Source organism: Macrosteles quadrilineatus, unplaced genomic scaffold (assembly GCF_028750875.1).
Source record: "Macrosteles quadrilineatus isolate MER2022 unplaced genomic scaffold, UCM_ALF_1.0 Scaffold_3__2_contigs__length_128488019, whole genome shotgun sequence".
NCBI lineage: Eukaryota > Metazoa > Arthropoda > Insecta > Hemiptera > Cicadellidae > Macrosteles > Macrosteles quadrilineatus.
The window spans coordinates 60,925,205-60,942,641 of NW_026542596.1; the positions used below are offsets into that span (position 1 = coordinate 60,925,205).

The following is a 17,437-nucleotide window of genomic DNA, read 5'->3' on the forward strand; positions in this document are numbered from 1 at the left end:
TTCAATTCACGAGTATTGCGAAAGATTGAAGATAACGAGAATCAGATCCATCCCTATTCTATGACTTAGCACACAAATTCAAGGCTCATATACAATTTTCAGACTGTACCTGCAATCCCACTTGAGAGGCCAGACTGTGCTCACTCACTGTAGACACAAACACTCCTCCACTCTTCTCCAGACAGGAGATCTGGATGCCCAGAGGCTCTACTGACTTGTCAATGTGAACACGGCGCAGTTCACCTGGCGACGGTCTGCAAACAAGCACAGTAAACCTTAAAAAAGTGTTCACACTGGAGAAATGCTCAATTTAGAATGTTTACTATTCACGCTAAAATATGACATTACCTTTAATCTGACCACATAGTCGAGGCCAAAAAGGCTGATGAATATTCAAAGCACTACCAATTTAATTCGCTTTAACCAGCATTAAGCTTGATTTAATGGTTAGCACATTCTTAACAGTTTTGGAAGAACTTTACTGAAAAATTGTTAGATGAAAGACAAAAACCACTTTATGAGCACTTTGTATAAGTGCTTAATGTATAATTTAGCAACTAAGATTGTCATTTTTTATATTTTTGTTTTAGGTGGAATGACCTCTTAAATAAAATAAGTCTGCCTAAGAGAAATATCCTTTTTTTGTTTCCTAGAGCTAAAACCATTGACTATTGGGTACTGAAGTAGACTTCCCATCTATATGGAATCCATCCTATATGGATGGACCAGCTGTAGCCAATTTTTTATTAAAAATGAATGTAGTTGTGTGAGCCAGTCACAGAATGCTCTAGTGTCTAAAATTCTATTTTATACCTTATTTTTGTTGCTGACCAGGTTGATGGGTCATAACAGTTGCTATAACTCATCATAAGTCATTCCCTAAGTTTGACTTGGTTAAAAAGATTCTGTATTCGGCAGAATTTAGTAATTTAGATCAGCGCAATCTGTAGGTGGCTCACATCAACTACGACGATTTTGATAAAAAAGCTGGCTACAAATTTTACATGGAGATGGAATGTCTGTAAAACTCTAATGTGTCATGGGCCAATGAAAAGCACAGCAAACGTTGGGTTGATACCCCTTCTTAGGGTTAGCACTCTGTTTAGGCCTTCTAAATGGGTTGTCTCTGACTTTTTGAGGCTAGACAGGCGAAGAAATAAATTAACAGTGGAACTGATAACTGGCATCAAGGTTATTAAAAGAAAGAGGTTGCCTCAGTCGTGCATATGACGTCACCCGCCAACCCGGACTGTGCTACTTTTAATTCACACAGCTGCCACCTGTCAAATTCTTTGTTATTGTTGTTTGTTTTTGTGTAAGTTCCGTGCGATTAAGTAAAACCATGTTAAAGTAAGCTAGCGGTTATATTTGTTGTATATAAAACACAACAAATATAAAACCGGACTGAAAATATAAACTTAAACAATAAAATAATATAATGCAGAATAAATAAATCAAGAAAGAATAAGGTTACTTAATCGCACTAAACAAGCACAAAAACGTTGAAGTTGCCACTCAGAAATTACTTATTTTCCTAGTAAGAATGGTGAATCTGTTTACAAATAAATAAATGAAAAACAAACAACAATAACAAAGAACTTGACAGGTGACAGCTGTGTGAATTAAAAGCAGCACCGTCCGGGTCGGCGGGTGACGTCATACGTGCGACTGAGGCAACCTCTTTTTCTTTTAACAACCTTGAACTGGCAATGGGCGATTCAGGAAACATTTACAGCGGGTGGGCTTGTTTGATGGTGAACCGATCTGTAAGCACTGCGGTAGGTCTGAGGAGACAGCCGACACCTGCTCTTTGATTGTGAAAACCTCTCTGATGCTAGAAGGAAAACTCTTGGCAATTTGGTAAGACACCTTCCCGAGGAGGAATTAGTTGGAAGACTACAGGCTTTCATCGGATGCCTAAATTTAGTAGGGTCTACCAATACAACTGTCTGGGGTGCGCAAAAATTCGACTTTTCGGATGAAGTTCTTTATGGTCTCTGTTAGATAAGAAGATAAGATAAGCTAAAACTAAAACGATAGGCAATTGTTAAAATTTCATCCTCGGCTTTCAAAACAGGTTTCACGCTCTAACCCCCACTGTGTCGCTGATGGACCTATGTACCGGTACCGGTTTACTCTGAAGTTTTCCTCACCTACTGAGTTAATGAGCTTACTTGTGATGGGACCAGGTGTAGTCTGGCAAGGAGTTCCTTTTATTCTGACGCAGACCGGGGCTCAGCACTTCTACATGGAAGGTGGGCATCGGACTGCCGCGGTCTGATGCTTTCTCTATGCTACCTGTGGACACTTTGCCTCCGCTACTCTTACTGGTGACACTTGGATTGGAGGGTATTCTGTAACAAACATGTGTTACAGACTATCTGAATAGTAGAACTGTAGCAGGAAATTAAGACTAAAATTAGGAAAATACTAATAGAAAAGTACATATTTGTTATGTAGGGTAAATATAATAAAACAATACAGTTTAACTTTTCAAAACAGAAATAATGGGAAGGTAATTTAGGATAGCCAAAAGGTAAAAAACTGGTATCATCAGCTGCTGTAGCTTCTTCCAAACATTTTACAAATCGTAAAGCAATCTACCTAATAATAAAAAAAACTTCATGAAACTTGAACAAACTTGAAATAATACACAAACAGATTTAACAACTTGGAACATACTAAAAATAATTGGTACTGCTACATCAATAAAACTTTAAATAAAAAATAGTCTTTAATGCACTGTGCTTTCATTGTTATCTTTTTTGTTCTGTTTACATGGCGACACCAAGACAATATCTTCACTGAGTTATTGTTACACCTCTTAGTTCTGTTAATTCCCTTTCTTTTTCTGATAAATCTCACCATTCACCAATACATTAACATGTTCTAGTTAGTTTTTCACACAGTTTTGGTTGAAAGTGATTAAAGGGTGTTCTACTGTACCTAAATCGCTGGTTTTCTTTCTTGCGAGGAAAGGTGCCACCCTCGTAGGTGTAGTTCTCGTGTTCGTAGCCGGGGTGGGAGTGGGCGGAGGGGATGGACCGAGCGTTCTTGTGATAATGGGAGTCTACTGAGGGCGAGTGTGTGTGGTGGAACTGAAACATCCACACAATCTTAGTTTATTTAAGTTGATTTGGTGTTTCTGGTATTGTAATATATGCTAAACTACCTCACTTTAACTTGAGTTTCACCGGTAGACAAACAATTGAGCACCTTAAAACCTGATATTTCACTTCTTCAAGGGACATCTTCAGAATTGAGTGAAAAAAATTGAATTAAGTTATATTGCTTGAACAGAATAACGAGTTGTCAACTTTTTACTGCTTGAAACCGAAAATGCTCACGAGTTAAAATGAGTATGCTTTTGCAGAAACAGTATATTTTCCCAGATATTACTAATTTTGAATGTTAAGGACAGCTTTATTTTTTTATTAACATGGATAAAAACTTGAAGTACTTTGCTAACCAACCATTTTGGGCATTGGGTTCGTTACAATTGATACAATATCTTGCAAGGATGCCTAAAGAACGGATAAAAAGTAATGTGTTGACACAGAAGTGAATTCATTATGTTCCATTTAACAAACCTCACACTGTATGAGGATTTTTGTAAAAAGAACCAAAAATCCCCATAATTTCCCTAAAAGAACAAATTCAGTTATTACTTTTTATATCTAATATTATGTCTCCTGACCATAAAACAATTAATTCTTAGGTTTTATTTGAAAAAAAAGTGGTTATAAAATTTGATTACTATCAACTTGAAAGTAAACTGCTAATTTAATTGCTAAATAATAATTTTCATACATAACTAACTTAAAATAATGGTTTAAAATACCTGCATATAGTACTCCTTTGTTGCTGTTTTTGGCAACTAGTTTCGGTTCTTCTGAACCATCATCAGGCCTCAAGGTGTCAGGTAATCACTTCATTCGAAGGCCGTTAACAAACAGGGTTCAATAAATAAAACATATACGACACACGATAACATAGAACGGACGCCAGTTTACAAAAAATGCTAAACACACGAAGGGACATTGACAAAATCAAATGTGACCGGACTGAAGTAATATCTAGACTCAAAACCACCTTGAGGCCTGATGGTTTAGAAGAACCGAAACTAGTTGCCAAAACAGTAACAAAGGGTTACTATATGCAGCTATTCTAAACCATTTTAAGTATAATACAGTAATACGGAGGCTTAACAACTCTTTGATAACTAACTTAGTTAACTTTTGGTCATGCAGGTGTAATCAGGAATAATAAAGAGTAAAACTCGGGTATCGTAATAAATAATGAGAACAGAAAATAAATATTTCTATCCATAATAAATGAAAAAGAAGAAAACTGACATGAAAAAAAAATCAGGAACATGCTGTTAAGTCTTTTAACAAACAGGCCTGTTCCACTTACTTTAGCTTTTCTTTCCTTTCTGGCTGAAATAAATAATCGGTATGGTTATTTCAGCTACATTTGAAATTGTAGAAAAGAATTGTTATTGTGATGCAAACCAGCACAATTGAACGACTCAATTGTATACTTACCTTGACATTTCAATAAATCCATTACAGTAACAACGATATTTTTGTTCAAATCTAATTAAATTGTTCACATAGGGATGATTTTATTGGATAAAGACATATTTGATATTTTACTTTTTTTAAAGGTTGGCAAATACAAGAAGAATTAATGAGCACATTCAGACAGTGGCTCGATTCAACTAGGTCCTTTTTTATTCTTTAACTGGCGACAACCTTAAAATGGAAATGTCTAGTTCTTTTAATATTCAAGGTTAGGAGTTTTTATTTACTAGTTGATGCTACAAAACATAGTAATAGGTGCACCGTCTTGTTGTACATCTTATGAATTATTACCTCCAACCCTTCACCATTACACGCTAGTGTTACTATACCTGAGTGAAGGACGGCTCAAAGCTGAATGATCTAGAGTTGACGGAGTCACCACTCTGGGAGGAAGGGAGTGGGTAGCGTAGGGGAGGCGTAGTATGAGAGTGTGGAGGATGTGAGTGTAGGAAGGGAGTGAACGGGTAGTGAGGAGACCCGTACAGCTGAGAGTGGATGCGGCTGTGCTCCGCGCTACTTTCCGCCTCCGTCGTCGGATACTTAGGCCGCTTCTTCACGTAGTATTCCAACAGCTCCTTACCAATGTTTCCGGACTTGACCGACAGATCGATGCTGGCGTCGGACGGCGTCATGACGCTGCGACGAGACTGCTCGTTACAGCACGGCGGCAGAGTGTACGATGGGCTGTTGTTGAGCAGGACGGACAACGGGAGCCGTTCTTTGTTCTTGCGGGGATGAACAATCGTTCCCGTTGCATGTTCTATCACTGGGCCGACTCTGCAAGATTATTTATTTGTATAAGTGACCTTGTAGCAATTTCAAAGTTACAAACAAGATAACAAATAATAAAGTGTCTAAAATATGTTAAAATCCATTCATTATCACTATAAACTTGAGGAGGTTTACTGTACTTTAACATATGAATTCAACCTAAGATAGGCCTACACCACAACATAGCAAACATTATAAACCAAGGTTAACAAGTAACAGCAGCAAGTACCCAAACAAAATTTTAGTAGTATTACTAGTTTGATACAAGAATTGCATAGCCAAAAAAAAGTTACAGAAGCAAGTACAAAAGCAAGTATTTATAAGGTTAACAATTTTGGATTTCACAATTAATAAAAAACATAAGATCCTAAAAAGAACATTGTGTTTATTGTAATATTTTACTCTCCGTATAGTGTCAGCCTTTTTCAAAATCTACATCCAAGACCTGACGTCTCTCAACCTACCTAGCTTTCGGCCAAGTGCCACCATTCTTCTCTATGTTCTTCTTCTCCCTCCGATGTATTCGCGGATGGTAGCTCTCTATGACACTGTCCAGTTCTGCGATGGCATCGACTTGTTCTTGTTCGAAGGTGACAGGTGATGAGTTGCGGTTGACAGTACACTTGTTGTTGGCTCGTCTGCTCCACTTGAACACTGGCGGAGCGTCGTGCTTGGGCGAATATCTCACTTGGACTGGGTTCTGTACAGGGATAGAGCTTATCAAGAGTAAGACACAGGGAATTGAACTAATATCCAAGTAAGATCCATTATGTATTTGAATCTAGTTAGATGTACAACTAATTCTAGGTTGAAAACTCCAATAAGATCACTGTATTCTTGTGTTTGTTTGAGCGTTATCATATATTTGCCTGTTGTTGAACCACAACACCCTTATACAACCCTGGCCTGAAGCTATCTTTACCAAGAGCAAAAGTAATGATTTTTAAAAATTTTATATACGTAACTTTACATTTTTACAACATCACTCATTATACAATCTTTTGTTTTTTAAGCTCTAGAAAATGATTTTGGAAAGAAATTGCAAAATGTTATGTTTTGATTGTGAAAAATGCGGAAAACCCATAAAACGCTGCTACCACAGTCTGATCATGCTGGATCGCTAACTGAATAAACATAGTTTTACATGTTTATACCAAATTTAATTGAAATTGGTTCATATTTCAACTCAAGTTATCGTGCTAAGGGACACATACATTTACCCTACATTGAATTTTTGGAGTGTGGGGACATCAAACAAAAAATTCCTCGATTCTAGGTCTTACCATTAGACCTACGGTAATGCTTATTCCCTACATGGGAAATTCACCACATATACAAGTCTACTTTGACGCCCTAGATATGGAAAGATGAAGAAACCAAAAACATGAGAACGTTCAGAGCTAATGACAAAGTCAAACAGGATTGGATGGCCAAGGGACTAGTGGTGGGCGTTATATAACGTAATAGGATAAATAACACTATTACTGAAGATTAACCTATACCTTTAGTAACAGGTTACTGAGAATACCCTTTTATTTTTTTGTAACATTTTCTGAACCCTTAGAACGAGCTAGTGAAATAACGCTGACCGTGTCGTCCTATTAATTAATTTTAATAGTAAACGCTTGGTAATAGTTTACTGAGAATCATATTATTGTTGTAACCTCGTAGTACGAGCAAGTGAAATATTGCTTACCATATAATCCTATTAATTAATAGTGAGTGCTTGGTAACAGTTACTAAGAGTCATATTATTTTTTGCAGCGTCGTCTGAACTGGTAGGTCGAACAAGTGAAATAATAGTAACCGTGTAATCCTATTAATTAATAACGCTTGGTAATAGTTTACTGAGAATCATATTATTTTTGTAACATCGTAGTACAAACAAGTGAAATAATCACCACATTATCATATTAATTAACAGCGAGCGCTAGGTAATAGTTTACTAAAAATCTTATTATTTTTATAACGTCATAGTACCCGAATAAATAATGCTGGAAGGGGAAATAATAGGTGACAAAAATACTAGTGTTATTTCACCTATTACCAACTAAGGAACGTTCCTAACTATCACTGAAAAGTAACAGTATTTCCCATCTCTACAAGAGACCCACCATGTTGTCTCGCAGCAGACTCTCCGTCTGTGTGGAGGCGTGCAGAGTTTTCTTGTAGTCCATCGATCCACTGCCACTCCCCCACTTGAGTGTTGTGATCATCAGCACATCACTGGGCTCGTGGAGAATAGCCATCGCATCTCTGGCACTCTTCAGACCATCCATCGTCTTGTTGTTGATCTGGAGAGGGACCAGAGATAAGACAGAGTTATTCACAGTCTTTACAGGCTGTGTATCCTTTAATGCACACATTTATTCTATTAAGAGGTTGGTTGTTTATTTTAAACTTGGAATTTGCCCCTCCATATAGGTCTCACAGGTCTGTGCATGGAAATATCCATGCAAAGCAAGGGTTGAGGTACATTACAGAATGAACTGTTTTGATAAATTTGAGGTGACATTAGTACAAAACCTACATCGCTGGCATGGTTTCTCACTCCGTCGCGATACTGACTAAATCACCATGTACAATAGACACTAGCTAACCTGGATTACCGTAAATGTTAACTTATTGAGCACTACTTAAAATGAACTTTACTATCAAGACAGCAGAATTCACAACACATTAGAAAGTCAAAAAAGCTATTGTAGCTATCAGGTCATATTTCATAGTTCTACTGCGACTTTTGCTAAGTAAGAAAATCCCAAGACTTGCGCCATGACTATGAGAGAACATGCACGAAAACAGGGACTCCAAGACCAGGGTGGAACCTGTTTACTTAACCAAAGATTTTTTTTTATCTCTTAGAGAAATTTGTCTACTGCTTATTGTCTACATAAGTGTCACTATATTGTAGCACTAATAAGTGAGCACATAATGATACATAATAGATTTTTATTACTGCCAGACACAACTGAGATAGACTGAGCTTTGGCAAACTCAAATAAGCCCAAAGTGAATCAAACATTTTCAGAAGGCATATAGTGTAGAAAATCCCTTACAATAGGACCGATCAGGGTTATTGAATATGCTGGATTAGCAGAGACATTATATTAACTGTATTTTTGAAAATTATTTGTCATTGTGGGAAAGCTTTAAAATCCGTAGACAGTTTGTTGAAAACCAAGTAAATAGTTAGAGTGAATAAATGCATTGTACAATATTTTATTTGACTATAACTTTTGTTGTGGTTAAAATTTCTTGTTTCAAGTTTTTGCTGACTGGAAACAATTTTTAAGGCTTTGATAAGAAACAGTGACTGACAAGACTTTGTAACTGTAATACTCAGACTGGTAGACAGCATTGATCACTTACACTGAGCACTCTGTCACCGACAGCCAAGTTACCCTCCTTGGCAGCCAAAGACCCTGGGCTGATCTTAGATATGTAGATGCCAGTCTCCAGTGTCAGGCCATGCTCATAGTTGTTCAGCTGCAACTGATAATAACAACATGAAATGCATGTCTGAATTTCAGTTTGTTATACAAATTAATAGCTTGGCGGTAGTTTGATAAGAGAAATACCCCCGTCGCAGCAAACCTGCATACTAAGCGAATTTCCATTTACCCGGCTTGATTTCTACTAAAATATTCCCTATAAATTTTCAGATTTATTTCCTATTTAAATAACATTAATTTTAGTGAGTAGTTAGGTTTGCTGCTACGGGGAAGATATTGAGGTATGTTTTTTCAATTGAAATATTGATAGCTTAGTATGAAATAAACCAAATTGCCAAATTTGATTAAAATATATCCATAAACAAGCAAACTAGAACAGTTTATTTATTCTCCATAAGAATAACATGGGAATTTTAAATTTACAATTTTTTTAATTTTCTCCGTAGTCAATGAACATTCAAAAACACTTCAATATACTAAATTATTTGTTTTTTTAAGCTCTTCAAAATGGTCTAGAGAGAAATTTAGAAATTTGAAGTTTTTAGGGTCAAAAATGAGAAAAACCCATTTTTACCCCATAAAACCCCCCATAAACCCCTGATCCCATGGTCTGATTATGCTGGTTCGCGAACTCGTTCGAATAAATGTAGGTTTACACGTTTGTACCAAATTTCATCAAAATCGGATCAATTTTGCTCGAGTTATCGCGCTAACGGACACATATATAAATATATATATATATATATAAATATATATATATATATATGAATTTGAACGGATGGTGTTTTTGGCCTCTGGGGACCTCAAAACGAAAAAGTAAATCGGTCCCGGGTCTAGGTCTTACCATGAGACCTACGGTAATAGCTTATTCCCTATATGGGAAATTTGCTAAAACAAATGGCTAACCTTGAAGGTTTACCACACATCAGGAATTTAACTAAAAAAACTCTCGGAGATCAGGGACATCCAAAACCTACCTGATGTATAAAACATTTCTGCGAGATCAGGGACATTTAAAATCTTACTGATATATTGGAGAGTTTTCAAGGAGATAACAGACATTCAAAACCCAACTGATATATTAAGAACTTTTCCAGGAGTTCATAGACTCCCAAAACCCAACTGATATTTTGGGGATTTTTGTAGGAGATGAGGGACACCCAAAACCCAACCTAAATATTAAGAACTATCCTGAAGATCATGGACATCTGGTGCCCAACTAATGCAACGAAAACTTTTTCTAGAGACTATGCACATCCAAAACTCAACTGATATATTGAGGAGATCTAGGACATTAGTGTACCAGGGACATGCAGTATCGGGTCTTCTCAAGGTAACTGACAATATACAAGAGCTGTATGTTGCGTACCTGAGTGGTGTAGAGAGTCCGTCCGCCCACTCTACGTCGTCTCACCACTATGATGGCAGTGCCTCCACTAGACCTCACGGTCTCCAACACCACCCGCTTGCTGACACTGCTGCAGTCAAGGTTGTTCACTCGGATTATGCAGTCGTTTGGTCTAAACAGTAAACACAATATACAAATAAAATCAAGGTCAAGGTTGATGATTAGTTCCACTAAGTTGTTTTAATGGGGTTGTGCGGCTAGGTCACCTGAGAAAATAATTCAAAAGAGAAAAATATTCAGAGGATTTATTTCTTTCCAACTTAAATCTGTCTTGTTTGAAAATGTTGACAGACAGTGAAATATTCCAATTTTTTGTGTATACCCGAGTATAAAGCTGCAAAGACCTTTAAAGTAGGGATGGACGAGATTGGATTTTTAGTTTCGAGACGAGACGAGACGAGATTTTTTATTTCTCATAAAATTTCGAGACGAGATCGAGACGGGATTTCCCTTCTCATACACAACGAGAAATGCACGTTCGGAATTGTTACCTGATTTTGTAACATTGTTAGATGACTGTTTAAATACAAAAATAATGATAATAGGCAAGAATATTTACAATCTTTTATTAAAAAACATCAGCATAACATTTTTTTATTAATCACGCCTAAATTATTAAAAATGCCTACGATTAGGAAACATAGTGATATCAGTTAGGATAGAGTTCAACTTATCCTAAAATAAAATAAATCATAAAATAAAATATTAATTTTTATAAAATAGTTACTTGTTTTGACTTTTTTTATAGTAATAAAACATCCTCACACTGCTAACACTTCTGCTAACAAAACTTCTCAAATGTTATTAAAATAATTAAAGTAATATTTACATTTGAAGAATTAATTAAATAAGAACGCCTTCGCAAAGGAAACGCAACTACAACACGCTCCTGTATTGCGGGTATTGCATTGACTTTCTGCAGGCGTTTTTAAATAAATCTCGTCTCGTGTAACGAGATTTAAAATTTCCCGAAAATTTCCCGAAATTTCGAGACTTGACCATCCCTAACCTTTAATTTGATGTGCATATCAACCTATGCTTTTTATTAAGATTTTCTTCTGACTCCTAGCAGGCTTTCCCCCTGAGAAGGTTGCGCATCTTTGAATAATGTATTAAAATGATTGCCCAGTAACTGTGTACCAAGTTTTAAAGCTCTAGCTTTATTACTTTTTGATATATTTAACCCTCCCAGGACTTTTTTCCCACCCTTTATTATTATTAGGTATGTCATTTTCACAACCGTCCAAATCGTTATCCGGCTAGGGGCCCATGGTGGCCGGATATGAGGGGTTCCACTGCACTAAGAACATCGCTGTCTTAGTAATGTGATTCAAGTTTTTGTTTCTTGCTCAAGGATGGACTTTTTCCAATTCAGTTAAGCTTGCTATCCCAAAACTATCCATTTCCAGAGAAGATTCAGTTATCCTTGATATATTTGCTTGCCTTGAAGAAATATAATAAATTAAGGTTGAGTCGTAAGTACCAACTTTCAACAATTAAAATAGATTCAATCCACACACAACATACCTGAGCTTTCCGTCAAGAATGCTCCCCTTGGCCACTCTCGACACATAGATACCACTGTCATTAGGATACTGAGGATCATCCCTGCCTCCGATCAGGTCTAGACCTAGGTCCTCGTCTGAGGCTAGATCTCCCTACAACAAAAAATGATATAATCAGTACCCCGAGTGAATACCCACGGAGCATTTATATTTAAATTTCCACTACGGTAGATTTCTTCATTAGAATCTGTTAGGTTTGGACTTTGGATTGTTCTAAGACAAAATTTGTGTGACCCTTACATTTACACCATTTTGTCTCGCCTTGCAAACATTTGTTCACAACCTCTTCTCCAAGAGTGATGTTCGGTCTGTATCGATATTTTTGCTGCATTCCCTTATTTTTTTAGGTAGTACTGTAGAACTGCACTCATGTGGTTTTGTAATGTATTTATTAGTTGTAATTAGGGGTACAGAAAATGTAAGGTCGGTACGGTACAATATTTTGTAACCCAGTTCACGGCACAAAATCGCTACGGTATGCGCCTACCAGTATTGTTGCCGTTTTCATCTCAGAACTGTATTTAAACCATTATTTTAATTTTTTTAATACATTGGCATTGAAAATGGGTAGTAAACTACATTCATCGTTTTTTTTAACAACAATCAAAAAAGATAAAATGTTCATGAAAAATATTTACTTATAAAATAAAGACTATAGATTAGTTAAATTATTATAGCAGTAGGCATTGGCCAGCGGCAAATTGAATGTTCACGATGAAAATACTGCAGTGTTAGAGGTAAAATTTAACAGCCATTATAAAACTATTATTTTCATGATTTAATAGGTTCAGATCTCATAATTACTTTAATGAGCTAAGCTACTGACTCAATCGAGTTCTTGGAAGTACTTGAATTGATTTTGATGAATTGAGTACAACAATTATTGTCTGATGAAATATTAATGTATTTGGAATAAATTATGGAAATCATAAACAAACATCCGATAAACCTTTTATGTGCTCCTAACCAACTAAGGTAGTGAAATGAGAGCAATTTAAGTATTTATTATAGGCTGTACCAAACCGAATTAGTACCGTACCAACTTTTTCGGTGCATTGCAGACCCCTAGTTGTAGCTTCCAATACTTGTATAACATGCATACTGACACAATGATTTGATTTACCAAGTCAATGTCGAGCACTTCAGTGTCCCACTCCTGCAGGTCCGTGTCTATAGCTGAGTCGTGGCTGTAGTTGTGACTGGTCGCATGCAGCTGTAACATGCGACTCTCCTTCTCTAACTGCGCCTCCATCTTCTCTCTATACAAGAAACAGCAATGAGTTTTCAAAATCTTAAATTAAAAAAAATAAACAACTATTGTTCAAAACATTTTTTTATGATCGAGACAAATGTTGTAGCTCATGCAAAATACTCACTTAAGCACGTTGAGTTCTTTGGTGGTTTCATTGCGCTGTTTCTTGATGTCGTCGCTGTCCCGCAACGCCTCAGCCAAGTCCGACACTGCTCTGTCACGCTCACGTCGCAGTCGATCACACAGTGAGCGGATACTCTCCCGCTCCAGCACAATCTTGTCCCGCTCGCTGAATGCCCAGTCTCGCCTCCGCTTACTAACCTCTGCTTCTTGGAGAGCCTCTGAACATACAGGACAAACATTACAACACATATTCAAATTGTCATTGTTTGCACTATTTAACATAAATAGGGCTGACACAATTAATTTTTATACATTAGTGAAAATCCCCTAACAACCTTACTTTAGTGATTCTTCCAAAAATATATGTGAATCATCTGAAACTATTCTCGTCTCGTTACATTTAAATTGATCTTGTATCTTCCTAATTCAAACCAGTAAAATATTCCAAAAATTTAATACCATACATGTAGTTTTCTTTGAAAATATTTTAACACATTTCCACAGCGAACTTTTCTTTACAAAGGAAATAATGTGTCATGGTATTGTTTTTCAACGATGGAAATAACTAGGATTACATTACAGTTCTTAATCAAATACTGATAGTCTTAAGTGACAAATTACCTTTAACTTTTATATTTAAAAAATGGAAAATATTTTATTAACTTTTTTATTTAATCTTAGAAATTACTTGACTTATTTTAAACTCTAATAATCAATGACATTGTAAATAACCAAAAGATTTAAGATTGTGATTGACTATTGATTTGACGAATAACAACTGTCATAGTCTATGAGCAAAGTAAATAAATTCGGTACTTTCGTATTATACGGAAGCCACCCTTATACAGCGCGCTGCGGCGGTGATGTTAGGTTGGGGGTTGGGTTATCAAAAATATAACCTGGTAGGACATTTCTCATTTTGTTATGAATCGAACAATACCAGATGAGTCATACTTTCCCCCACCATCTTATCTTATATCTTATCCTTGGAGGGGATATAAATCCCCTCCAAGGAGGCCAAGGTCAGGTCGTTGACCGGAGCGGGCGCATCACCTGTCACCGCCTGTACTTGGGTCAGTATCCTGAGTGATGACTAATCTGGTATTGTTCGATTAAAGACGAAACGAGTAAAGTCCCACAAACATATTTATGATGATAACCTAACCTAACATAATCGTCGCATTCAATTCAATCCTCGTCTTCATTGCTGCCTTCTTAGAGGCAGAACTCAAAGTCCAATAATCGTAATCATGTCAAATTTGGACAGCAGTAAGTCAATTTAAGTGTTCTTTCCAACTATGTAGTTATTTTTGGTCTCCGGTAAAAATATCCCCCTAAAGTAAGTGGCCTCCTTAGAACACGAAAGTACCATACATTCTTTCTAAAATCACAGAAGAGAAGGATTATTCAACTCCTCTTTCCAATCTGCAATAAAAAACAAGTATCGCAAACTTGTAAAAATCATAACTAGAATCTTAACGTAAATCCAACCTTGCAACTCAGCCTGTAGTTTATCAGCATGTTTGCGCAGCTTGTCCAACTCCTGGTTGGCCTGGTCCAGATTGTCCATCCTCTCCTTGTGACATTTACCCAACAGATCCATCGTGGTTGGCTGCAGCTCATGAGGGTCTTTCACACCAACATCCCTGAAAAACCACAGAACAATAATGGTCAAACAAAAATTGGCCGTTTCTATGTCTCAAAAAAATCTTTGGGCTCTCTATCAAAGGAACGATCGAAAAATATAATTCATAGATTTTATCCTATTTTGCGCTCTGGATTTGTTACTTAGAATCCACACCTGAATTTTGAACAATGTAAAACTTGTGACCTTTTCACCAACCATAAGTCAAAGAGCAAATGTATATACAGCCATTAACTTTTACATACTGAAGTAGAGAATCTATTTTATCTATATGAACCAGCATCCAGCAGTAACCAATCTATAGATAAAAAATGATTGCATTTTCTTACAAAATATATTTAAATTATATATTCATATCTACTCACCTCTCCCTGTTGTAGGCGTACTCGAACCTGGACTTGTAGCCTTCTCTCTGCGACTCCTCCTTGGCTGTGAACTCTCCGAACCTCTCTTGAAGATCGTAACACTCCTTTAACGCCTTGTCTCTGTCATGCAGTGCGGACTGGATCTCTCTCTTCAGCGTCTCCATGTGGTATGTCAGTGCGGTTTTCTGCCAACAAAAAAATTGTTTGAGGTTTAAACGCTTTCAGGAAAATTGACCAGATATTTTGGAAAGTTAATACAACTATCCAACCCATTAATGCAGGTATATTTTTCTTTATTTCCCCATTGTATGTATTTTTTTAGGTTACTTCCTTTTATGAGTATTTCAATACGATATGACAATATTTAACCAAAATAAAAGCCAACATATAACAATCTGAATCATCCTCCTCTTCTTTAGCAATAAGAAGTGTAAGAAGTGTAGGCCTACTGACACCAAATTTTTGTCGGTAGGCCTACTCATTTTTGTTCGTAATACGTCTACGTCTGTATATAGTATGTGTCTGTGTTTCGTATTTAAACTCTTGACGACCTTTTCGAAGTGACAGTGTTATATGCTCTCATACGAGATCTGATGATGAGGACTTAGGTCCTCAAAACGCGTAATCTGTAAGGACTACACAAGTTCACTTTGGCAGCATTCAGGTAATTTTATACTTTATATAGTTTGTTCAGTGAGCCGAGACAAAATAACTCAAAAATGAAATTTACTCAAGCATAATTTATAGGATATAATTACAGAAATTTGCTTTTTTGAGACTGTGGTCTGTACCTACCACCTTTAACAGTTTGTATCAACTTTTTACAGAATGGCCACTTTCAAGTGCCTTAAGTCCCACGTTATTGTCAGAATCTTTTACAACCATACACTTTAGTTTATAATTTAACTTGCTGTTACCCGTGGGCTTTGCCCCGTTTGACATCATGAATATTAATAAAACTATTGATTGCCGTACTGGTTTGGGTGGCATTTTGAAAGGCTTTTCATGGTTACTTTGAAGAACAACGTAGGACTTAATAAGCTGTCAGGTCAGAAGCCCTAGAAGAGTATTAAAATAAAAATAAAAATTGCGTTGACAATGGCCGATACAAGCCGAAACATGTAAACTACCTTCAATTAAAAAATTAGCTGTTTGTCAGATTTATAAGGTATGTAACCTATTTATTATATTGAATATAACAGCTCAGGAGCTAGAATAGAAATTAATTTTAATTAAAATAAAAGATGACTAAGTCCTTTAAGCCTGTGGTTATATTGGATACTCATGGAAAAAAATCAGCTCAATTGGTCAAGTATTTTTCACGTAGTTGACATACTCAAAACATTCATATCTATAATATTAGTTCCTTCCATTCAAGTCATTGACTTGATCAGTAATGCAATAAAATTACTAACACACTAATACGTTTCCCAGATTAATATTCTAAAAAGTCAAAATAAAAATAAAAATTTGGCTATGAGGTTTCTGCTATAAACAATTCAAATTAGCTGCATACATACATTATAAAAATAATAGTGCTGCACCCTGTTGGTAAACCTAGTAACTGCTGATAAGGTTAACATGGGAAACTCCAGAGCCACTGGGGCAGAGCCCAAAAGTCCGATCATAATAAAACTACTTAGTTTTTTTATTTAATGTATAAAGAATCAGTGTACCAAAATTTCAGCCTCCTAGGAGATTGGGAAGTAGGAGAAATTAGTGAGTCAGTCAGTGAGGGCTTTGCATTTTATAGGTATACTAGTAGCTGTACCCGCGGGCTTTGCCCCGTTTTACTTCATAAGTGAGCTCGTTCGCATGGCTCAATCACGTCCTGGTTGAAGTTCGTTCTCTACGCTCACTCACCTTTAAGTTGGAGCTCGTTCGCTGCGCTCACTTGCCTTCAGGTTAGCTCGTTCGCTACGCTAACTCGCCTCCAGGTTGAAGTTCGTTCGCTACGCTCACTCACCTTTTGGTTTCAAATTAGCTGTTGTCATAAATTAAAAAAAATAATAGTGCTGCACCCTGTTGGTAATCCTTGTAACTTTAATGCTACTGCACATCATAGAACAGATCAACTTGTTTAATTGAAACAGCTGTTAAGATTCATTAATTCCATTTAAATATGAATACTCATAAGGTTAACATGGGAAACTCCAGAGCCACTGGGGCGGAGCCCGAGAGTCCGATCAGAATAAAAACAACTTAGTTTTCCTATTTAATGAATCAGCGTACCAAATTTCAGCCTCCTAGGTAAATGGGAAGTGGGAGAA

At 36.5% G+C, this 17,437-nt stretch overlaps 1 protein-coding gene across 3 annotated transcripts in view; it reads right to left on the reverse strand.

The window, feature by feature from the left end:
• Positions 1–17,437, reverse strand: part of LOC128988924 (disks large homolog 5-like) — a 54,802-nt gene that overhangs the window by 9,741 nt on the left and 27,624 nt on the right. For 2 of the 3 annotated variants that reach the window (XM_054410706.1, XM_054410705.1), the window contains exons 8-20: positions 15,168–15,352; positions 14,649–14,803; positions 13,159–13,375; positions 12,906–13,041; positions 11,745–11,875; positions 10,179–10,329; positions 8,727–8,849; positions 7,472–7,651; positions 5,822–6,057; positions 4,916–5,363; positions 2,947–3,098; positions 2,175–2,354; positions 110–254 (exon numbers count right to left, since the gene is read on the reverse strand). In XM_054410706.1, coding sequence (XP_054266681.1) covers positions 110–254; positions 2,175–2,354; positions 2,947–3,098; positions 4,916–5,363; positions 5,822–6,057; positions 7,472–7,651; positions 8,727–8,849; positions 10,179–10,329; positions 11,745–11,875; positions 12,906–13,041; positions 13,159–13,375; positions 14,649–14,803; positions 15,168–15,352 — 2,439 coding nt within the window. Of the gene's footprint in view, positions 1–109; positions 255–2,174; positions 2,355–2,946; positions 3,099–4,416; positions 4,440–4,915; positions 5,364–5,821; positions 6,058–7,471; positions 7,652–8,726; positions 8,850–10,178; positions 10,330–11,744; positions 11,876–12,905; positions 13,042–13,158; positions 13,376–14,648; positions 14,804–15,167; positions 15,353–17,437 lie in introns of all 3 variants that reach the window. The other variant, XM_054410707.1, reaches the window with a different exon arrangement.